This window comes from Osmerus mordax, chromosome 20 (genome assembly GCF_038355195.1).
Source record: "Osmerus mordax isolate fOsmMor3 chromosome 20, fOsmMor3.pri, whole genome shotgun sequence".
Classification (NCBI taxonomy): Eukaryota; Metazoa; Chordata; class Actinopteri; order Osmeriformes; family Osmeridae; genus Osmerus; species Osmerus mordax.
In genome coordinates this window covers 12,361,855-12,385,874 of record NC_090069.1, presented here as the reverse complement: position 1 = coordinate 12,385,874, position 24,020 = coordinate 12,361,855, and the positions used below count along the sequence as shown (strand labels likewise).

The window sequence follows — 24,020 nt, the reverse complement described above, 5'->3', positions numbered from 1 at the left end:
CAAAGGATCATGGTCTATGTAGTTAACAATGATTTGTTCCGCGGGACTGTGTTTATTCCTCTTGCTTTTTGACGGACACCTGTCCTTTTAATATCGTAACCCAACCACGACGATATTGAGACACGTTTACCACCGCGATAGCGCGATATCGTCAATATCGTTACATCCCTACTGAAATGTGGAGTTAGACCGAAGAACAGTTTCTCTTCCGTTTTCAGATCGGGTTTTAATGGGCGGAGCCAAAAAACTACCTATCTACGTCAGATCACTGAATGGCTCCTCTTGCTGTACTTTTATTGTAGCTTACATCAGCTAGCTAGCTAGCTTCAGGATGTCTCCCACCACCCACAACTGCATCTTCCCTGATGCAAGAACTCCAGCTGCTCTGCAACGCCATTTAAGTTCCCTATTGATAATAAAAGGAAAAATAGGTGGATAGATTTTGTGAAGAGCCACGCTCATGGAAAGCTTCGGATAAATTCCAACAGCCGCCTCTGCACTGACCATTTCACGGCGGACAGTTTTAACATGGACCAGAGACAGACGGGGTTCGCCAACACACGGCTTCTCTTGCAGCACGGAGCCGTACCGAGCATCGCCCCTCCGGCCGTTCATCCTCCGGTCGCACCTGGACCATCCACCGCCGCCAGCAGTTCATCACTCAGTTCTGTGTGCTGGTTATAATTATACTAGATAACTTTTCCAGAAGTATCTCTGCTATGAGTTAGTGCAAACCGCTAACTTGATATTAGGCTACTCGGTGTAGGATGATGGTATTTTGGTGAAATGGTAGTTAATGTGTTAGAAGTAGCCTAGTTGGAGAGCTCACTGTCTGCTGTCTCTGGTGTCCATTTTTATTGTTACAGCTCAGGGGAACATTTAATTTATATGCATCTGTATGTTTCACTTATTGAACAAATAAATTCTAATTCTTTACGGTTTTGTTCGGCTTGACATAGCGTCCATTATCTGGGTCGGAGGTAGGCACTAGGCAGCGAGGGGCGGAGCTTCAGCTCCTTCAGGCGACACGCCCCCCCAGTCTCAAGCAGAGAAGACTGCTGATTTTTTCACGATTTCAAAGCCTAATTTAACATACATGTCGGTGTTATTTTTTCATTCGAATTTGGATGGGTAGTTAATAACACATTATTCTGTGGTGTGGCGAACTTAAAACTCGTTTACAGGATCTTTAAAGATGCTGTGAAGCAAATGCCACGATTTGCTTCTCAGTATATTAAATATGTGTGAAATGAGTTGCTGAAAGCATGTGCAAAGCGCGAAAATGTCGCAATGAAATGTGGAGTTAGACCGATTGTGCATGTTTAAGTTAATCGAACCAGTGAGTCTGATGCTACTGGTTGTGGTATTTGGAGTCCGGGGCACTCTCTGGGTGTCACACTCGCATGTGGCTAAGCACATTCCTTGCCCAGCCCAGTTATCCTCTTGATTCTCATCTCTTGTTGTAATACTGGGATTCCGCCATTTCTGCCTGCAGCTATATATTTTTTTTATAATTTTCCTCCTTTTTCTGTTAAAACTAGAAAAACGCTGAGCCGGTTTTTACCTATTAGAATGTGGTTAGGTTATAACCTGAGTCTTCAGACAGGGACGTTGTTAGAATCAGAATCAGAATGGGTTTTTATTCGCCATGAAAGTTTGCACAGACAAGGAATTTACTTTGGCAGGAGAGCCTACCTAGGCAGCCAATTTCGGCACCAATTAGAAAGTTACAGCATAACATGAGGAGAGAGGAGGAGAGAAAAAGGCAACACCCAGACAATGCTCCTAGAGGAGTACAGTGTGAGAACAGACAAAAACCTCAGCACATAAGCACAACAACATTTACAAAAACACGATACTTGCAACGGGGAGGGGGGGGGGGGGGGGGGGGGGTAGACAAGCAGCATCTGGACCTGCAGCCATGGTAGGCGCTGGACACAGATCCGCCAGCCACCCCGGGGAAACAAGCAGGCGAAGGCGTTGGATGGGGGTGGGGGGGTGGTGATATCTGTAGTAGGTGAAAGTTAATGTGTGAGTAGGTCTGGGTTGGCGCCCTCGACCTAGGCCACAATCAGTCCGATTCTCCCTACGCAGATTGTGTTGGCCAGGAGACATCCTTGGTCATGACCCGGGAAGAGACCAAACCACAGATGTCGGTGGGGGGGGGGGGAAGGGAGTAGCAAGATAGTCTAGCTTCAGTGCTCTCCAGGGGAGTTGTTTTCCAGCGACGACCTTGGCCAGGGCCTGTGCTGGTTACGGGGCCGAAAGAGGATAAGATTGGGGTAGTTGTTTTGACGAGTGGCCGCAACTCAATTTTCGCGTCCACCCTTCAAGAAGGTCTCCAAGTCCTCCATCTTCCTTTGCAGAGCCGCAAACTTATCCCTGTTGTAATCAATGCTGCGTTGTAAGTTCACAGACTGAGCTCCAACAACTCTGCCCACCGCATCAATCATATCGGGCAGCCTAACGGGGCTTTTGACGGCTGCAGCCGTTTCCTTGATTTTACGATATACAAAGCCAGCGCCTATTCCAAACAGCAGAAAGCCTGTAATCATGGTTCCGAATATGAAGATGTCTTCAACGTCCTCCAAGGAAAGCGCCGCTAGACACACGACACGCCAATTCTCCCACGCGTCCATCGTGTAGCAAGCTGCGAACGTCCCGTCCGGACAGTTGGGTTCCCCCGAACCCGAGCTTCTCTTCGAGAAGATGGTGTCAATAGCATTGAGAGACCAGCTAATTAATTCCATGCTTCTAGTTTCGGAGAGTGATGATGAGAGAGTATCTTGAGACAAGACAAGACACAGCCAAGCAGGGAAGGTCAGGGAGGGGAGGAGAGAAAAATGCGACCGCCTTCGTCAAGAGCCAAGAAACTAAAGTGTTACTGACACTTAATGGTTGCTCGATGGCGCTTCTTGCACAAAGCCAAGGCACGGTCACAAAATGTACGTGCCTTCGTCAATCTGTCATTTATTTACGTTAAACTCTTCTCACTGTTGCTGTAGAATCAGCAACAGTGAGAAGGACACATGAAGTAGTGTTTCCTTAACTCCTCTGACTCCTGACATTTCTGAACTGGGTTAGCGAGCCAGTGATCGGCAGGGCTGGAGCAGGAATCCAGGCCCTTGACTCCAGCGATTAGGTAGAGACAGCTAGAGTTAGGGATGCATATTGATAAGATTTTAACGATTCCGACTCCTTATCAATTCCTGCTTATCGATTCCTTATCGATTCTCTTAGCGATTCTCCCCTCTACAGCCATAGGTCTGTGCGTCCTGCACCCCCCCCCCCCACACACACACTCGTTCTAAATGAATTTCTCAAACTGGCTTTGACTGGCTCTGAAATGAGCTAATACCTACCACCTCTAGGCCTCTTCAGGCTTCTGTTTTCAAACCTAAATCTAGTCGGAGATAGAAACTTTCAGTTTCCTTGTTTCAAGCTTCTATTACTCAACACCAGTAGGACTTACAGGGGTCCTAACAACAGGGGAAATAACTTCAGTGTCACCTTTCAAAAGAGACCATTTACATGCATGTACTCCAAATGGTTCAACAACAGCTTTCAATGTACTTTGGGTATGTTGTTTAGGCGTTTTCAGGCACATTTAACAGGACTATTAAAAGGTTAAACAATTAAAATGCTAAGTTTAATAATGGATTAAAAATCGATATGCTCAGTTTAATAATGGGACACGCGAACGTTTGCTGATAACACACGCCGCCCCGATAACGTGAAATGATCAATAAGATCAATACTAATGGGAGACGAATGCCGGAGCTAAAATGTATGCTTCAAACAACGGGACAGAAGATAACTAGATCGACTACACACAATAAAGGCAAATTGCTTCACACATTAACAAGTGGTTGTGATCACTTTTGAGCAGTTTAGCTCTACCTTAGATAGTTAGAGATGAAGCGCGAAAGTTAGCAGCGCTGCTGCATGCATCGAACACATGACGTTCCAGTAACTTCATTCCATGCTGTGTGTTCAAATGCTTCTTCATATTGGTAGTATTTCCTCCCTTCGACGAAATAGACGCGTTACAAGTAGCGTTGTTGTCATTTTGTTGTGTGAAATACAACCAAACTTTAGAACGCTTCTTCCTAGTTGCCATGTTTGCTGCAGTTAGTCTGAATAAACTATAAAAGTTTGTGCATGCGCAACGGCACAGAGAATCGTTAACAGAATCATTAAGGAATTTTGATTCGTTAAGGAATCGATTCCAAGGAATCGATTCACTGGGAACCGGTTCTAAACAAGAACCGGTTCTTGATACCCATCCCTTGCTCCAGTAGTGTTCTACCCCTAGTGATGTCATCTGATGGGTTCAGATCAGTATTGACATAATGCCAGAAATCTGCACCTGTTAGCTCCTGTATCTCTGCAATGAGTGTTCCGAAGAATACCTTGAACTGGTATGACTCTGATCGGATCCAGCTGAGTACTGTAGTTGAATCTGACCACATTACAGTCTGTCTGATGGGTAAGGTAAGCTCAGAGTCAAGAACCTGGGGCCTCATTTATCAATGCCAAGACATTTCTTGGAAGTGTGCGTAAATCTAAGAATGGTCAATACTATGCATAGCTGAGTACGAACAATTACAAGTGGTGAAACAAGGCAATTGCATCGTGAACACGGAAACTCTATGTAGGCCTATAAGATTGAAATCAATATTGAAAGCATTTTGCAAGGATTTCCATGAAATATTGAATCAATGAAATATTGTAATGATATAATTCAACACCATAAGGAGAGTTGTTAATATTGGCAAATTGATGTAATTTAGTGTAATGTAACAATAACATGCTTGTGGACCACTATAAAAGACAGTCAATTAACACGGAATATGTAAGAGAAGATGGCAGATCTAGCTGTGTTGGAAGATTTAGCACACGCCGCATTTTGTCGAGAGCACATTTTTAGAGACAGGTATGACTTCTTTGCAGAAAGTAGTGGCTCATTAGTAGATATTGTTTCCCTAAACCCATTTTAGTGGAATTATGCGAGGATCTAAGACCAATACTACAAAGACCAACAAGGAGAACAAAGTGCACATTCAGGTGCTATCCACCTTGGGTATCTTGGCGACGGGCACTTTTCAGCGTGAGCTTGCTGATCGGTCTGGCATCTCACAACCTTTCATCAGCCAAACGATGCCTGCTGTTTTAAATGCAATCATCAGTAGATCCCGTCAGTAAATACTTTTCCCATACACTGTAGCAAAACAGGTAGAAGAACAAGGCTTCTTTGCGGTCGACGGCTTCCCAAACACAATTGGAGCGGTGGACTGCACCCACGTTGCAATTAAAGCACCATCCCTGAATGAGTTCAATTACAGAAAAGGCTTCCACTCAATTAATGTGCAAATCATCTCGGATGCACAAAATAATTTGTTGAATGTGGTGGCGAGATGGCCGGGGAGAACGCATGACTCATTCATTCTGCAACAGCAACGTTGGCTTTCGCTTACAGGAGGGAGCTGTTCAGGATGGCTGGCTTATTGGTATGTATTTCCCAGGCATCAAGTATTTGCCATTAGTGGATTCTATTTACCTATGGGAAAATGTGTTTCCCTGTAGGAGACAGAGGTTATCCATTGAAACCATGGCTGATGACTCCTTTGACCAATCCTGTGACGGCACAGGAGAGAGCCTATAATGCTGCACACAGTCGCACAAGGTCGATCGTGGATCGCACAATAGGAACTCTGAAAGGCCGGTGGCTCTGTTTGTCATCTGCTGGGGGTGCTTTGCAGTATACACCGGAAAAGGCTTGCAACATAGTCATGGCCTGTGTACTACATAACATGGCCAGCAAGCATGGCATTCCACTTGTTCAGGAAGACCAACCTGACGAAGCGATGCCAGATGCACCACTTTCCAACCTCCTATTGCCTTTGCAGTTCAAAGGAGGATGGAGATTATTCAACGTTTGAGTAAGTACCCCCCCAAGAAAAGAACAGCCCACATTCCTTTAGCTCATTTATTTAACATTTGACTGGCACAGTTATCCAGTTGCTGTAGTGATTGCTTAATGTCATTGAGTGCAGTGCAGATGCCAGTTAATTTCTCATTTATTTCTTTGATGGTTTGATGGTTAGTTGATGATTTTGTCTTGTTTCTGTAGGACTGATTCTGTCAGGACCCTTGGCTCACGGCTTGATGTGGCGCGGTGCCTCACTGTGGGTCGCAGCGGGGGGAAGACTTGCATCTCGCACGATCACTACGGCACTGTTTCCACTCAATGCAATTTATGGAATTATTCGATTACTGCATCAGAGCAGATTATAATTTCCTGTAAAATAAAGTGGTGACCAAAATATTGACAACACTGTTGAAAATCCAATTATTAATCTATTTACCTTCAACCTGACCACGAGTAGACGGTGAATTGGACACGTTAGGACCTGCAACTAGGTCACTGTCTCCCCCTGACACAATTCCAGACAGCGATGTTTCTCCAATAATTGCTGCAATTCTTAATTGCATGAGAGAAACGCTTGTCTCAACATGTCCACTTCCAGTTGCAGCAATGTCCCGCCTGTGTATGGCTACGGCCTTTTCTGCACTTGATTTGAAATCAAAGCACTTTTTTTTTTTATATCTGCCAACGAGCGCCTCTGAGAAGATGCTGCGTTAACAGCAATCGCTACCTTTTCCCAAATAATATTTCTTTGTTGGTCAAAGCACCGCTAAGTGTTCCAAATACGTTTTTGTGGTTGCACTTAACCTCAGACACCAAAACCTCAATTTCATTTAGCGAAAAATTCATTTTCTTTCCTTGCTCCATTTTCATTACCAATTTCTAGTTTAACTTGTTAGCTCCCTTTTTATTGGTGGTGTTTCAACTAATTTAGATAACATGGGGCATTTCGTATGCAAATACTTGTGTTCGTGCACTAGTTTATAGACGAAGAACAGGTGAGATTTATCAAGGATAATCTCCTAGAAGTGTGCGTACAGCACTCGTACGAATGTTTAATAAATCACACCTTGAACTGTTTGTGGGAATATTCCAAACCTCCACGTAAGAACAATTTCTACGCACGCTTGATATACTGAAGCTCCTGGAACAGCTGCGCCCCAGTCAGAGTGGCGCCAAGTTCCAAACGAGGCATGGAGAGCTGCCTTTTGGGGGACACTCGTGATCTGGCCATGACAAAGGACACATGTATGTGTCTGTCAGTTTCAGCACGCAGGTAGGCTACTGATCCATAGGCTCTCTCTGACGCGTTACAAAATATGTGCAGGTCAATGGCTGACAGGTTGGAAGCAGGGCAGACTGGCACGTAGCATTTGATATACTGCTAATTTGGTATACTGGTAATACTTTGCAATCCAGGCAGTTCACTTTCCCATACTGGAAAGAGCTCATCGGTGATAAGTTCATCCCATCCCCTTTCCTTCCTCAAAATCCGGACTAACGAAAAGGGTACATAAAGAGCTCAAAATGTCTGCGAAAGAGCCCTCGTGCACTGAGACGATTTGACTGTGGGACAGCCCTAAGCCCTCAAAACTAAAAACAAAATAGTATCCATTTGTGGAAGCTAATATTTAATTGTGGTGGGCTGCCACAAATAATACAATGTATAAGAAACACTGCAAATGTAGCTAATCAGTGCTATCAACTGCAGCCATATTATGATAAAATCACCCTTGGTTGATTAATTCAATTTTTGTAAATCAAAAAATATTTAGTCCATCAATGTTCAAATAACTGCTAGCCTAAGGCCACCAAACAAGATGCTCCTCCTATTTCTTTAATTAAGATCTCTATTTCACATTAATAAAGTTCATCTTTTCACAATGTTGTTGTTGCCTAAGCCATTTCTTATTAGGAATCAATCATTGTTCACAATGGGTTCAACAACCATGTAAGGTCAAATATGGGAGTTGACGGGGTGTGGACAATGAGCTTGTTCACCTGCGAACAATCAGAAATTAAGTAGAATCGATGAAGACAAACGTGTGATATCAGTCAAGTACGCAGTGTTCATAAATCTGAGAAAAATATTGCTTACTGAGTTTTCCCAGTTTTCTCCGTATGCATACTTTTACGGATTAATTTACACAGAGTTTGATACATTTCATTTAAATGCCACAGCCTACTTGAGTATGGTTGCTCACCATGTCCATACATTAATAACCACAGTGTACTCATCTTCAGATGGCTACTTCCAGCAGGATAATACACCATGTCACAAATCTCAAATAATCTCAAACTGGTTTCTTGAACATGTGTTGTGGCCGAAAACTGTATGAAACTACTATCACTGAACTGGTTGATTGTCCTGACATGAACTAGCACTGAACTGTCTGAGTTATCCTAAGATGACCTCACTGACTAAGAACTGAAGGGTTAACTCAGGTGAAATAGCATTGACCTAAAGAACAAGACACAGCACATAAGATCTTAGTTACCTTTGATGAACTGTCACTGACCGAAGGTTAGACAAAGTAATCAGGAGACATGGAAAAAGGCTATAACTGACCTTACATAGACATAACATACCGTATTTACGGTAAATAAGCCGCATCGTGTATAAGCCACACCCCCCCCAGAATGAGCACTTTGTGTTTGTAAATCAGAGTATAAGCCGCACTGGAGTACAAGCCACACTTTATAAGCAAACAATGTTATCCTTGCGTGGCCCAATGCTGACAAATTATCACTTGCACGTTCATGCTATGGCTGCAGACAGCATGGATAGCGATCTAACTAGACAACATTCCCAATCAGGGTGAACACTCAAATTATTTAAACTATAGACCATAACATTACACATATCAAAACAGAACGAAAACAACAATAGAACTCCAAACAATGCCTATTTAACTAAGCTAATGCCCTTAATTTAGTAGCTTTTCAGCTTGCCGCAGGGCATTCTGGGTACCAAGAGCAATGCACGAGTATAGGCGATCTTACAGCATTGTGTAACTGTTACACACTTCGGTTGTGCATACTATGTCCAGAAATAAATCCAAGTCACTCTTTTAGTGGCAGAATCCATTGTTATGTCTAAAAAATTATTTAGATACATTATAAGTTTAGCTAGCTTGCAAATCCTGAGGATAGCCTACTGTAGCAGACCTTTCTATGTGACAACGGACAAGGGTGTTTTGTCCCTCGGGAGTTGCCGTAGGCTTGATGCTGAAAGCATTACGTGAAATCAGTGAGGGCTGTTCGAATGGCGATGTCAAGAAGAGCAGTGGTAAAATACAAGTTATGAAAAGAGACCGTGTCCGTGTCTTATTGTCCACACTATCATATACAATTATATCTAAAACAAACTTAGAAAGTTATTTTGCTAGCTAGCCTAGCCTATAACATTTCACTGGGTTTGCAGCTGTTTGATTAACTGAAATGATTATGAAATGTTATGTTCTACTAGCCATTTGCCTACTTTAGCAAGTCACTGTATTTCCAAGCCCTGATAGTGTAACTGAGAAAACAGTAAATAATTCCTCTTTCAAGTAATAAGCCCCCGTTCAAGTGTTGAGCATAAAATTAGCTGCACGGTCAGTAGAGATCTTGAGAGAAGCCACTTTTTTGTTCTAAAACCGGACTATAAGCCACTTCAAAATATAAGCCGCACAAGCACAAGAAAACTGTAAATTCGGAGTACAAGCCGCGGCTTATTTTTCGTAAAATACGGTACATCCATATAGGAAGATGGAAAAGAACAAAGACACAGTTTAATGTAGGACCTTTAGACTGAGAGATGCACTTTGGATAGAAGTGCTGACATTAGGAAAAGGAAGAGATAGCCAGAGCAGGATTTTTTTATGTATGCCCATGTTAAGATAGAGGACGGGCCTTGTCTAAAGTGTTTAAAACGATATCCTGTCTATTGCTCTGGGCACTCTCTGCCATGCACTTTATGCCGGGGGTTTCACCGCGGAAAGACCACTGTCTGTATCTTTTATGAGATAAAATAAAGAACTTGTGTTTGAACTTAAAGAAACCAGCCTGACTCCCATTCCTCCTTGAAAAGCAACCTTTGGCTAGAACAGCCTACAACACATGACAATGAGTTCACTATACTCAAATGACATCCACAGTCACTAGATCTCAATCCAATAAAGCACCTTTGGGACGTGGTAGAACAGGAGATTCATATCATGGATGAGCAGCCAACAAATCTGCAGCAACTAAGTATGATGCTATCAGGTTAATATGGACCAAAATCTCTGAGGAATGTTTCCAGCACCTTGTTGAATTTATGCCACAAATTAAAGCAGTTCTGAAGGCTAAAGTGGGTCCAACCTGGTACTTGCAAAGTGTACCTAATAAAGTGGCGAGTGAGTGTGTATGTGTAATGTGTGTGTGTTATATACATATAGGTGCTTGACTGTATTGTTTTGACAAATATCATCATCAATATCAGTTATTTATTTATGTCCCCAAAATTGTGTAAACCTTTGTCTGTCAGATGGCACCCCCATCCCCATAACTGTACACATACACACACAGAACTCACTGGTTTGGATGATCCTCTCCCCCGCGAAGATGACCAACTCCCGTCTTTCTTGTTGTTGCAGTCCTCTGTCCACTTGTTTAGAGACGGGGGGGGGGGGGGGGGGGGGGTACAGAGATTGAAGGGCAGTCATGGATCGACTAGAATAATCATTTCATAGGCATAACACACCACAATCACCTGTTTGTCTACATTTTGACATATTTGACAATACAATCAGTCTATTAAGTCAAGGAACATTGAACTAACTTGACTAGGTCAAATGAACTAATGTCAGGGTGGAGTTTTAGTTTTAGGGAATGGAGCTTGCTTTTTTTTGAATCCAAGATGGCGCCGATGATGGCTGCCTCGGTCGTTAGGTGCGCTCTTTTTTGTCTTGTTTTGTCTGTTAATTCAGTGTTCTGCCAAGATTTCCGGGGTTCTCTAACTAGAGAAGTACTTCTAAACATCAGGACTACAACTCCTGTGGATTTATTTCCCACTTTTCTGCTTCCAGCGGCGGAATTAGTGGGAATTATAGTCAAAGCCACCCTCGGCTTTGTCCTAGCAGCGAAGCGCCGTAGGAGAGGCAAACGAGCCGGTGCTCTGGTGCGACTCCGTCGGCGTGGGGCACGCACAGCGTTACCGGGGATATTTCTCTCCAACGTGCGTTCACTGAGCAACAAACTGGATGAACTTCAGCTACTGGTGTGGAAAAACAGAGACTTTCATTCATCTTCCGTTTTGTGCTTTACGGAGACATGGCTGAGTGAACTGATCCCAGACTCTGCGCTACAGCTAGCAGGTTTCAAACTGCTGAGAGCGGATCGTAACCCTGTGCTCTCTGGCAAAACGAAAGGCGGTGGTATTTGTTTTTACATTAACGGTGGCTGGTGTGAAGATGTGACAGTGATTCTGCAGCACTGTTCTCCTGATCTGGAATCATTTTTTATTAACTGTAGATCTTTTTACTCGCCACGAGAGTTTGCATCATTCATTCTGGTTGGCGTCTACATGCCTCCGCAGGCTAGCGTTAACGAGGCTCAACGTGTGCTCGCCAGCCAGATACTGAGTGTGGAGCATGAAAATCCGGATTCCTTGGTTATTGTGCTAGGCGACTTTAACAAAGGCAATCTCACTCAAGAACTCCCAAAATATAGACAATTCATCAAATGCCCTACCAGAGAAGGAAACACCCTGGATCACTGCTACTCTACAATCAGCAAAGCATACCATGCGGTCCCCCGAGCAGCACTGGGTCACTCTGACCACGCCATGGTCCACCTGATTCCTGCATACAGGCAGAAGCTAAAGCGCTGTAAGCCTGCTGTGAGGACATCAAAACAGTGGACCAGTGAAGCTATGGAGGATCTGCGGGCGTGCTTGGACTGCACTGACTGGGACATGTTCACGACTGCTACCAATAGTCTGGATGAGCTCACAGAGGCTGTGACATCATACATCAGCTTCTGTGAGGACTGCTGTATACCAACACGCACCAGGGTAAGCTACAACAACGACAAACCCTGGTTTACAGCTAAACTCAGAAGGTTGAGGTCAGAGAAAGAGGCCGCGTTTAGGAGTGGGGACAAAGACAGTTTCAAGGAGTCAAAGAACAGGTTTAGCAAGGCGGTGAGGGAGGCTAAACGACTGTACTCAGAGAGGCTAAAACACCAATTCTCTGCAAACGACTCTGCTTCTGTCTGGAGAGGGCTCAGGCAAATTACCAACTACAAGCCCAGAGCCCCCCACTCCACTAACGACTCCCGCCTGGCCAACGACCTGAATGAGTTCTACTGCAGATTTGAAAGACAATTGGACAGTCTTGAACTACCCCTTCCCACCCAGGAGGCCTCCCACCTCCCCCCCTCTACAGTGACGACTCTCTCCATTCAGGAGGGTGAAGTTAACAGACTTTTCAAGAGGCAGAACCCCCGCAAAGCAGCTGGGCCGGACTCTGTCTCTCCAGCCACCCTCAAGCACTGCGCTGACCAGCTGTCTCCGGTGTTTACCCACATCTTTAACACCTCCCTTGAGACATGCCATGTGCCAGCCTGTCTCAAGTCCTCCACCATCATCCCTGTGCCCAAAAAGCCAAGGCCAACAGGACATAATGACTACAGACCCGTCGCCCTGACCTCTGTGGTAATGAAGTCTTTCGAGCGCCTGGTGCTGGCACACCTTAAATCCATCACTGACCCTCTACTGGACCCCCTGCAGTTTGCCTACAGAGCCAACAGGTCTGTGGACGATGCAGTTAACATGGCCCTCCACTTCACCCTACAGCACCTGGACTCCCCAGCATCCTATGCCAGGATCCTGTTTGTGGACTTCAGCTCTGCCTTCAACACCATCATCCCCGCCCTGCTTCAGGACAAGCTCTCCCAGCTGAACGTGCCTGATTCCACCTGCAGGTGGATCACAGACTTCCTGTCTGACAGGAAGCAGTGCGTTAAGCTGGGAACACAAGTCTCTGACTCCCGGTCCATCAGCACCGGATCACCTCAGGGCTGCGTCCTTTCTCCTCTGCTCTTCTCCCTGTACACCAACAGTTGCACCTCCAGTCATCCGTCCGTCAAACTCCTGAAGTTTGCGGACGACACCACCCTTATTGGGCTCATCTCTGGTGGAGACGAGTCTGATTATAGGTGGGAAGCGGCCAACCTGGTGACCTGGTGCAGCCAGAACAACTTAGAGCTCAATGCTCTTAAGACAGTGGAGATGGTTGTGGACTTCAGGAGGAACACAGCCCCACTCACCCCCATCACCCTGTGTGACTCCCCAGTCAACACTGTGGAGTCCTTCCGCTTCCTGGGCACTATCCTCTCCCAGGACCTCAAGTGGGAACTGAACATCAGCTCCCTCATCAAGAAAGCACAACAGAGGATGTACTTCCTTCGGCAGCTGAAGAAGTTCAACCTGCCAAAGACAATGATGGTGCACTTCTACTCAGCCATCATTGAGTCCATCCTCACCTCCTCCATCACCGTCTGGTACGCTGCTGCCACTGCCAAGGACAAGAGCAGACTGCAGCGTATCATCCGTACTGCTGAGAAGGTGATTGGCTGCAATCTGCCTACCCTCGAGGACCTGCACACCTCGAGGACCCTGAGGCGAGCGAGGAAGATTGTGGCCGACTCCTCCCACCCTGGACACTCCCTGTTTCAGTCACTCCCCTCCGGCAGAAGGCTGCGGTCTATCAGGACCAATACCTCACGCCACAAAAACAGTTTCTTCCCTTCCGCTGTTGGCCTCTTCAACAAGGCCAAGGGACCACACTGACTCAAATGACTTATTGCTTAAAACACACTGCTTTTGCACTGCACCACAACATGGTATCTTGTACATTTGTATTTTTTGTAATATTTGTATTTTTGTATTTTTATATTGTAATTTACGGCAACTTATATTTATCCCACTTAGTACTGCTAGTTTATGTACCCTTAGTATAGTTAGTCCACATATTTAAATTTTAGGTATATGTTTATTGTATGCACCTTCCTGCCAAAGCAAATTCCTTGTCTGTGCAAACTTTCATGGCGAATAAATCCCTTTCTGATTCTGATTCTGATTCTGATTCTTAGCATTAGTATCAGCATAAGCATATCAAAATTAACTGGCTAACTAGCCGGTGGAACTGAGGCTTGCTTTTCATAAAAGTATCTAAATAAACTAATAGGGATGAGTGAGTACACCTTTATCTGTATCTGTTACAACCAACTAAATTAACTGTATCCGTACTCTGAATGGGCATGGCTTAAACCGGAAGTTGGCAGGGCAAAACCAGAAGTTTTTTATTTAAGCCTGAAATTGATATGGGTTGATCAGAGGTTGTTATATTTAGGTAAAAACTGTTTACAGAAAGTAACTCGGCTAGAAAGGTAGCAAGCTGACAGAGAGCTGTGAATATGGCATTATTGTGTCTGTGTAGGCAGCAGAACTGCAGCAGGCTGTGTACAGTAGGCGAGGAGACAGAGATCTGTATTTAGCTGGCCTATCACAGAACGACGTGGACAGACACAGCTAGCAGCCAGGGTTCTAAATAACTTTTTTGATCACCAGCCAATGTGGCAATCAGAATCTCCACTAGCCAAATTATTTGGTCCTTTAATGCCTCGACTTAAAATTATTAGTTCCCACCACGAAATTGTTTGTTTTGTTTTTTTATTTCGCGTACATGCGGCAATCCTGACAAAACATGACATTTTCGTGATCGAACACAAGCCATTCACTACCCGTCAGCCATTTGGCAATATATATTTTTTTCTACGTTTCTCTGTCGATATCCTCATCCCCTGCCTCGTTCCTCTTCTCGCCCCCCAGAAGTCTGTCCCAACCAGTGTTGATCAAGTTACTTGGAAATAGTAATTAGTTACTGACTACTGATTACTTCTCCAAGAAAGTAATCAAGTTACTTTACTGACTACTTATTTTAAGTAAGTAATTAGTTACTTTAATAATTACTTTACTTAGTTACTTTTCAAAAACATGATGCTCAACCTGAATACGCTATAAAGCAATAGACCTTTCAGCCTAATTCTATTCTTTCTGCATATTCCATCATATAACCTTCCGAGCGGTGAACGGGACTGCACCCGACTACATCAAGTCTATGCTCCAGCCTTACACCCCCACCCGCCACCTACGGTCTTGATTCCACCAATTGTGGAATCAACTCCCCACCTCCATCAGAGACACTGACTGTCTCCCCACCTTCAAGAAAAGGCTCAAGACGCACTTGTTCCGGGAGTACAACGGCACTTAGGAATGTTTGTCTAGACCTGATGTTTCCTCCAGGATCACAATGCCTCTTAATGAGAGACTTGTTGCTATTGTTGGTTAGTTGTAACTAACTTAAAAATATTGTAAATTTTTTCGAGGTTCATGTTGTTTAATTGTATCTTCTTTAACTACATGCTCTTATGGTTCTTCCCTTTGGGACTTATTTAGTTTTCACAATGTATGCTTCATGTTTTGGTTACCCGCAATGTTTGGGGCTATCTCGCTGTTATGATCAGTGACCTATGCACTTTTGTAAAGCTCTCTTTTGGAAGTCGCTTTGGATAAAAGCCTGTTATCCAGAGCGACTTACAGTAAGTACGGGGACATTCTCCCCGAGGGGGGGGAATGTCCCTGGGTGAAGGGGGGGGGAATGTCCCTAGGGTGAAGTGCCTTGCCCAAGGACACAACGTCAATTCTCACTGCCGGGAAATCGAACCGGCAACCTTCTGATTACTAGCCCTACCTGGGGCAGGATCGGCTACCTAAACTCCAATCTCACCATCCAATCAGGATACTAACTGTCCAATGTGGATTGGATTTAGGCCAATCACGTCTTTGAGTGAGAATGGATACAGCCAATCACAGCGCTTCTTTCCATTGTGAGTCCGTTGGAAAACTTTCTGTCAGAAGAAAAGTCTGTTGGCTGTCACTGTATAAGCATACTGTTTACTGTCAGTACAAACGTACAAGAAAGCATCAAAGTAAGTGAACATTAATTTTATTTTCTACTTATAGGAATAGATTGTATTACATCAGTCAGGCAAAGTCACGTTAACATGTTGTTGTCCAGTGTCATGTCAAACTTTAGTCACCTTAGCTAATATTAGCAATCGCTACTGTACTACAGTAACACTAATTTCTAATGTAATCGTGAGAGGAAACAGGCAGGATATATTCGCAATAATTCAAGTAAGTGTTATTATAACATTAGTTATATTGGTTACTTCATCATTTAACTAGTTAACGTGCTATAGCTCTACGTTTATTACGTCTGACAAGCGGAGGTACAGTAGGTAGCTAGCTACAGTACAGACAGTGCAGTACAGTAACCAACATTCAGTATTAACTTGTCGACATTGCGGGGTCTGCTTACAGTACCTAGTCTAAACTTCTACGGTTTTAGTGTAAATATTAACTAGTCCTTTACTGTAGCTACTTACATTCATTTAAAGTGGGTCTACCTCCAATGAATAATGGAATTTATAATTATCCTACCTGAAGCTTTGGTAAGAATGACATCTGTCAATCATTGTAGATACAGTAAGCTGTTAAAAACTAAACAAAAACCGTTAGCAGTCTAGTTTGCTTATGTTACTGTACTTATGAGTATGCACAAGTTGGTTCAGCACACCATGCTTCCATACATAGTTGTAACTATGGTTATTAATATGTCTCTGTTATTTTAGATGAGCACCCAGCCTAAGAGCCATAAATCCATGGGAGATGGAGAGTGGATGGCGAGGCTGAGGGCATTTGCTGGCTCAGGGGTTTGGCCTGCTGGAGGAGGCAATAGACCTGCCCCAAGGCAGCGGAAATGGCATGACCTCTATCAAAAGGTAAAGTACTGCAAAATATGTGCTTATTACTTCTTCCAGTCATTAGACTGCAGGTCACTTGATGAAAAAGGGTCAATACAATGGTGCAGATAATATCAGACAATGGACTGTACGCTGAGTGACTCTGGCTGAATAACTATTCTGATTGTTTCAGATTGAGAAATGCCCCATGCAGGCCCGTGGACAGACCGCCCTATTTGGAGGGTCCATGGTCTGTAATTGTGGATTCCATGCTGTTAAGGTGATGTATTAAAAAAATTACATCTGACTATCTTGCATCTCAGGTCTCTTACAATGCTGTTGCTGATACATTACATGACATGCTGTTGTTTTAGCAGACTGCCACTCAGTCACCTCAGGCACCACAGTCTGTGGCTTCAGACTTGTCAACTGGTGCTGCAGCCCAGCCTTCTTTCCTGCGGCCCCCTCTGAGTGTGTCAATGGTAAATATTTTCTTAGTTATTCATGTTTTGTATAAATCATTTTGTATGTGCTGAATAACAAAATTAACTCTGTTTCTCCTTGCAGTTCACTAAATCACGCTTTGGTGGGTCACAGTCTGCCTCAGTGAAGCCCAATATTGTGGCGAGGAAGACCCCCAGCTCCGCTCCTCCTCCATCCTCTGTGAGGACCTCCAGCCCTGCTCATTCTCCATCCTCTGTGAGGATCTCCAGCCCTGCTCCTTCTCCATCCTCTGTGAGGACCCCCAGCCCTGCTGTTAGCACCAGCCTGGAAGTAGCCACTGTGAGTACAGCGTCTCCTTTTTGTCTGGTTATGTTTCAAGTCATCTTGAGAGTAGCCTTTTTGAATGCAAAAAAACATATTCTTATTTGCTGTTGTCTCCCAAACAGGATGGGACAGGAGAAATCCATCTAGCTGCTACTGGGGCTACAGCTTCTGTCTGGTTGCCGGGTGAGCTGAGCAAGTCAATCCCTGTTCAAGATCAGAGGTGGATTTCCAACACCCTCTTTCACTCTGGCAAACTGCGGCCAGATTTGAAGCTGTGGTATGAGCCCCCTGTTCCAGCACTGTTTTATCACCAAACCCCAACACCTGACCGCTTCTTCACCCATTGGCTGATGGTGTGGATGCCCTACCGCCTTTGGAGGGTGAGGGTGTTCTGCCCAGCTTGTGGGAAGCAGTTGACGGGTGCTGGCATTCACAGGAGAGCTCGGAAGGTCCTTGACATTGACAGATACTACCTAATGGTGACAGAGACACTCAGGTGCTTGGTGTGTTTCCTGACCACTCTGTCTACCAGTCAGACTGTCAGGGACCAGCTGGACCTGCCACACCAGAATTTGTTCCGGCTCATCCTGACCTGCAAGTGAGTAATGCATTTTTGAAAAGATGGTAATTGTGAAGCCTATAACAACTGACATTACCCTCCAATAAACATGTAACTAATCACTCCAACAATGGGCATGTCAGGTATGCTTGTGACATTCGTGTCATTCGGATGCTTCGGGAAAGGACCCTTGGCAACAGTCCAACACGACTGGTTAAGCAGCTCAAGGAGAACCATGGGGAGGAATGGCTGACCCGGTTGGCACACTATCTCGGGGAGTGTGCTGACTTTGTGGATCGACCCAGTCTGTTCCCAGTAGTCTGCCAGGAGCCCCCTGAGCCCATCGAAATTCCCACCAGTCGTTGGCTGCTGTCTGTGTACGGCAGGGACATCCTCTCCCGCATGGACCACATCAAGGCCAGCATCACCTCCACGTTTGGCTCCATTTTAAAAATGGATTCAACCAAAAAGGTAATACATCATTTGACTGTGTAATTGTACATTACTGTGTACATTACCATGTATGTAATATATACTCTCATATAAACATTAACTTTTGTCACATTCCAGATCACAAAGAAGCTGTCTGGCCATGGCAAGGGGACAGCTCTCTGGGTGACCTCCCTTGGGAACGAGGTTGGACAGATCCTGACCAGTGTCCTCACACTGCAGGAGGGGCCGGGATTGGATCACATGGTGTCTGGTGTGATGGAGCGGTACCGCCAGGCAGCTGTTCCACCCCCAGTGCTGCTGTACGTGGAATGTGGCTGCTGCAAAAGCGAGGGGCCGAGCAAGCTGCAGACCAGGTTTGGAGAGTGGCCAGACCTCCACATACGGCTGGACATCTGGCACTTTATGAGGAGGATGGCTATCGGCTGCACCACCGATGCTCACCCACTCTACCCCACCTTTATGGGCTCTCTGTCTGCCTGCATCTTTGAGTGGGATGCAGGGGACCTCACTCTGTTGCGGCAGGCAAAGAGAGCGCAGCTCAGGTAGGAGGGTGTGCCATCCATAACGGATCTTGTGGTGGACACCAAGATCTCCAAGATGGAGCTGAGCCTCTACTTCTGCAGGAAGACACGCGGCGAAGAGACCACCATCAGCCTCATCGACCGGCTGCTGCAGGAACTGGGGGGTGCAAGAGGTAGAGACCTCATGGGGGTGCCACTGCTGGACCAGGTGCGCATGGAGCACATCTGGCGTGTGCAGAAACACCACGTCAAGTGCATCCAGGACATGCCAGGGGTGCAGCTGTACACTGAGGTTGGAAGCACCACCAAGGGGGGCGTCGTACTGACCAGGTACCGCTGTGCCAGGGGGTCCACATCCCTGGAGTCGTTTCATTGCCACCTAAACAGGTTCATTCCAGGTTGGTGTCTCTCCTATGTATAATGTTTTCAGTAATTTTATGTTTTTTTATGAAACCATTATTCAGATTGAAAAGCAAGACCTTTTTTTAATTGGCCGACATCATTTATATATTTTCTTCAGGAAACAGTGAAAATGCACTGAATTTCCAGCTGTACCTCCTGGAAGGCCTAAATAGGTGGAACCAGGATCGGGGGACTGCAGCAGTGACCAGCAAGCCATCGTCCCTCCTCACCTATTCCGGGGGTGTGGCCCACTGTGTAAACACCAACAGCCTGAAAGTGTTTGGCCGGGCATTTGTGCCAACCTTCACGCACCTGCCAAATACACTGGTATGTCATGGTGATATCTGGATATATAATACTGTTTGTGGGTTTTCTGTGTTCTAACTAAAGTTCAACAAGGCTTTATTTTTACTATGCCCATTACCAAAGCAAACCATACACTTATTTGCTCATAACATGATACAGAAACACTACTCTGATATTAAACAGGATCTATATAGAATGCTACAAATACAGCTAATAATGTGTGTGACTGTCTGTGCTATTTTATAGGAGAGCTGCTTGGTGTTGACTACCTGCTGAGTCAGACTGGGAAGTCTCTCAAGGTGAACCCCGACTCAGAGGAGACAGAGGGCATGCTGGAGGATGTTCATGAGGGCGAGGAAGAAGATGAGGGCTTCCAGGAAAAACCAAGTCTTGCTGTGTCAAGTCTCCTGGATGACCCAAGCTTCTCTACTCCCACCCTGCCTCCTGCCTCCATGGCTGCTCCCACCCTGCCTCCTGCCTCCATGGCTGGTCCCACCCTGCCTCCTGCCTCCATGGCTGCTCCCTCCCTGCTGCCTCCCTGGCTGCTCCCATCCTGCCTCCATGGCTGCTCCCACCCTGCCTCCTGCTTCCATGGCTGCTCCCACCCTGCCTCCTGCCTCCATGGCTGCTCCCACCCTGCCTCCTGCCTCCATGGCTGCTCCCACCCTGCCTCCTGCTTCCATGGCTGCTCCCACCCTGCCTTCTGCCTCCATAGCTGCTCCCACCCTGCCTCCTGCCTCCATGGCTGCTCCCACCCTGCCTCCTGTCTCTATGGCTACTCCCACCCTGCCTCCTGCCTCCATGGCTGCTCCCTCCCTGCCTGCTGCCTCCCTGGCTGCTCCCACCCTGCCTCCTGCCTCCATGGCTGCTCCCACCCTGCCTCCTGCTTCCATGGCTGCTCCCACCCTGCCTCCTGCCTCCATGGCTGCTCCCACCCTGCCTCCTGCCTCCATGGCTGCTCCCATCCTGCCTCCTGCCTCCATGTCTGCTCCCTCCCTGCCTCCTGCCTTCATGGCTGCTCCCACCCTGCCTCCTGCCTCCATGGCTGGTCCCTCCCTGCCTCCTGCCTCCATGGCTACTCCCACCCTGCCTCCTGCCTCCATGGCTGCTCCCATCCTGCCTGCTGCCTCCCTGGCTGCTCCCATCCTGCCTCCTGACTCCATGGCTGCTCCCACCCTGCCTCCTGCCTCCATGGCTGCTCCCACCCTGCCTCCTGCTTCCATGGATGCTCCCATCCTGCCTGCTGCCTCCCTGGCTGCTCCCATCCTGCCTCCTGCCTCCATGGCTGGTCCCACCCTGCCTCCTGCCTCCATGGCTACTCCCACCCTGCCTCCTGCCTCCATGGCTGCTCCCATCCTGCCTCCTGCCTCCATGGCTGCTCCCACCCTGCCTCCTGCCTCCATGGCTGCTCCCACCCTGCCTCCTGCCTCAGTGGCTGCTACCTCCCTGCCTGCTGCCTCCCGGCTGCTCCCTCCCTGGTGTCTTAAGAAAATCAATGTATCTGCGTTTTGTCCCACTTCACTGACCTTCCATTGTGATGCTCATTTGTTTATTTTCAGGCTGTGGACTCTGGCATGTTCGGCTTAGACGGAGTAGACAGCTTGGCAGAGCGTTTGGTGGAGCTGAGGAACCAGTCCTCTCTGGCCCTCACCAACCAGCAGGTCAATAACATTTATTGTCTTGCTACATTCCCTCTGTGCCCTGCCAAAAATGTTTGTCTTCTCATGTGTTCTCTCTGTGTAGGTAAGCAACATTGTTGCTCTGTGGCAGAACCTGCTGGATTACGACCAGCAGAGGGTTTCCTTTGCTTCCAGACACCAGAGCAGGCTGGACACAGGGAGGTTCAAGTCTCCAAAGAAGAGGCAGGAGTTCACTCCAGGGGTGGAGAGCATGAAGAGGCACGCACTCACCACCACTGCCCCGCTTGCCCAATGGCCTGATTGCTGCCGCCTGATTGAACTGATCTTTGTCAGGCTCTGTGCCATCCATCACTCTCCCAAGAAGAAGGGGACTGGGGCAGTGTCCAGATGGAGTTTAATCCTGGATGACTACAGTAAAATCAGGCAGCGCATTTTGGCAAATGGGACGGTCATGCAGCAGACCACACTGCAGCTGGTGGATGTAAGCCACACCACCCTTGTGCAGTGGCACAACAAGAGGGTGAAGAAGTAGGACAACGCTGTGGTTATGCAGGGGCTGAACTTGCCCAGTCGCTTGTCTGCAGCAGCCGACCCACTCCCTCCTGCTAATGTGCGCCTTCCATCTGCGCTCCCCCACCCAGGTCCGGCTCTCCAGTACCAACTGCCCTGCAGCACCGTGGACCAGGTGCGGTTTAAAAGAAAGGTCCCGCCCACAGATGTAACACCGGTGGCTATAAAGATGCATGCTCAGCGTCAGCTCTTCCCTGCTCCACCCTCGGCCCCATGTCTGTTGGTGCTGGCTCCGGTGACCTCACAGGTGCCTGTCCACGTCGCTGCTCCACAGGCCTGGACACTGGGCTAGTGCCCCTCTACTCCCCCTCCCAGAGGCATGGACACTGGGCTAGTGCCCCTCTACCCCTCCCCCTCCCAGAGGCATGGACACTGGGCTAGTGCCCCTCTACCCCCCCCCCCAGAGGCATGGACACTGGGCTAGTGCCCCTCTACCCCCCTCCCAGAGGCATGGACACTGGGCTAGTGCCCCTCTACCCCCCTCCCAGAGGCATGGACACTGGGCTAGTGCCCCTCTACCCCCCTCCCAGAGGCATGGACACTGGGCTAGTGCCCCTCTACCCCCCTCTCAGAGGCATGGACACTGAACACTTTAATGTTGTTAATAGTTCTGTTAATGTTTTCTGTTATTGTCTATAGTTACTGTTGAATAAGTGAATGGAGGGATTCACTACTGTTCTGTATATATTTAAGTTATTGTCTATAGTTACTGTTGAATAAGTGAATGGAGGGATTCACTACTGTTCTGTATATATTTAAGTTATTGTCTATAGTTACTGTTGAATAAGTGAATGGAGGGATTCACTTACTACTATATAATGGCTTTGTGATGACAAAATAAAAGTTTGATCACAACCGAAATGTATCTTCCTATGCTTAGTTTGTGTGTTTTGTGGATAAAGGTTTCTGCTAAATACATCAACTTAATTTTAAATATTCATTTAACAGTTATTAGTATCATCATTGTTTTGTTATTAACCAAACAGTGATTAGGTGATTTCCCAAAAAAATATATAACCACTTGAATTTCTGGCAACAATTTAGTCAAACCAGAACCTTGGGATTAACTTTTATCCCATATATATGTCTATAGAAATAGAATATAAGGTTTTAATTGTGATTCCTGATATACATCAACATTTAAAAAACATTGGTGATGTAGGTCTGGGCCATAAAAATTCCTTCTCTTTTTTTTCTCTTTTTTCCTTTTTTTCCCTCTTTTTTCCTCCTTTCCTTTCTTCCCCCCCCCCCAGGTAGACGAATGTTCCCCAGCTTTGGCGCGATTCCCTAACAGCTCAGCCACCTGACTCCCCTTGTAATCACCTGAATCCCCTAAATCTAAATGTAAATATAAAATCTAATCAAATTTAACAGTCTCTTTTTCAAAACTTGTTTTATTAATTTCAATCTTTTAACTTTATGCACATTGATTTGAGGTGGAATTTTTCCCTGTAGATAAAAGTTTTCTTCCCACGCAGTGTACAGCGGACGCTAATGTTTTTGTCACTTTTAGAGTTATAGAGTCATGTTAGAGCAATAGCCCCTCCAAATGTCTGTGCACTTCCCTGCCATGTTATCTCTTGTTAATCTACACACGCACTGACATCGCACCGCTCATACGTGATTGTCATGAGACACTCTCACAAACAAAATTACGGTTCAGCAACGCATTAACGCAGCCTGCTTGTGGGAAAGTAACAGTAATCTAATTACTGTTTTTGCAATTGTAATCCCTTATTTTACTCGTCACTTGAAAAAAGTAATCGGATTACAGTAACGCGTTACTTCTAACGCGTTACTGCCCATCACTGGTCCCAACCACCGCAGCATTTAGTTTAATCTTAACTTTTTACTTTACTTTATTAGCTAACTCCCTTCTCTTTCAGTCTATTGCTCTGGCTCCATAAAAGGGAAAAAGGTAAAAGGGTTACGATTGATGTTTAGTAGCCTGTACCGAGTGAGTATGGACACAAATTATACTAATAATTGATGCTTCTTGTCAATAATTGTACATCATCAATATTCTAGTTTAGAGATTT

General features: G+C 46.1%; 1 protein-coding gene and 1 long non-coding RNA gene across 3 annotated transcripts in view; one reads left to right on the top strand and one right to left on the bottom strand.

The window, feature by feature from the left end:
- The window catches only part of ctif (CBP80/20-dependent translation initiation factor), a 166,384-nt gene that overhangs the window by 91,195 nt on the left and 51,169 nt on the right, over positions 1 to 24,020 (bottom strand). For both annotated transcript variants that reach the window (XM_067258345.1, XM_067258346.1), the window contains exon 3: positions 10,488 to 10,559. In XM_067258345.1, coding sequence (XP_067114446.1) covers positions 10,488 to 10,559 — 72 coding nt within the window. The remainder of the gene's footprint in view (positions 1 to 10,487; positions 10,560 to 24,020) is intronic.
- On the top strand, positions 15,836 to 17,020 carry LOC136964290 (uncharacterized). The gene is made up of 3 exons (XR_010879055.1): positions 15,836 to 15,946; positions 16,652 to 16,801; positions 16,956 to 17,020. It is a non-coding gene; the product is annotated as an uncharacterized lncRNA (long non-coding RNA).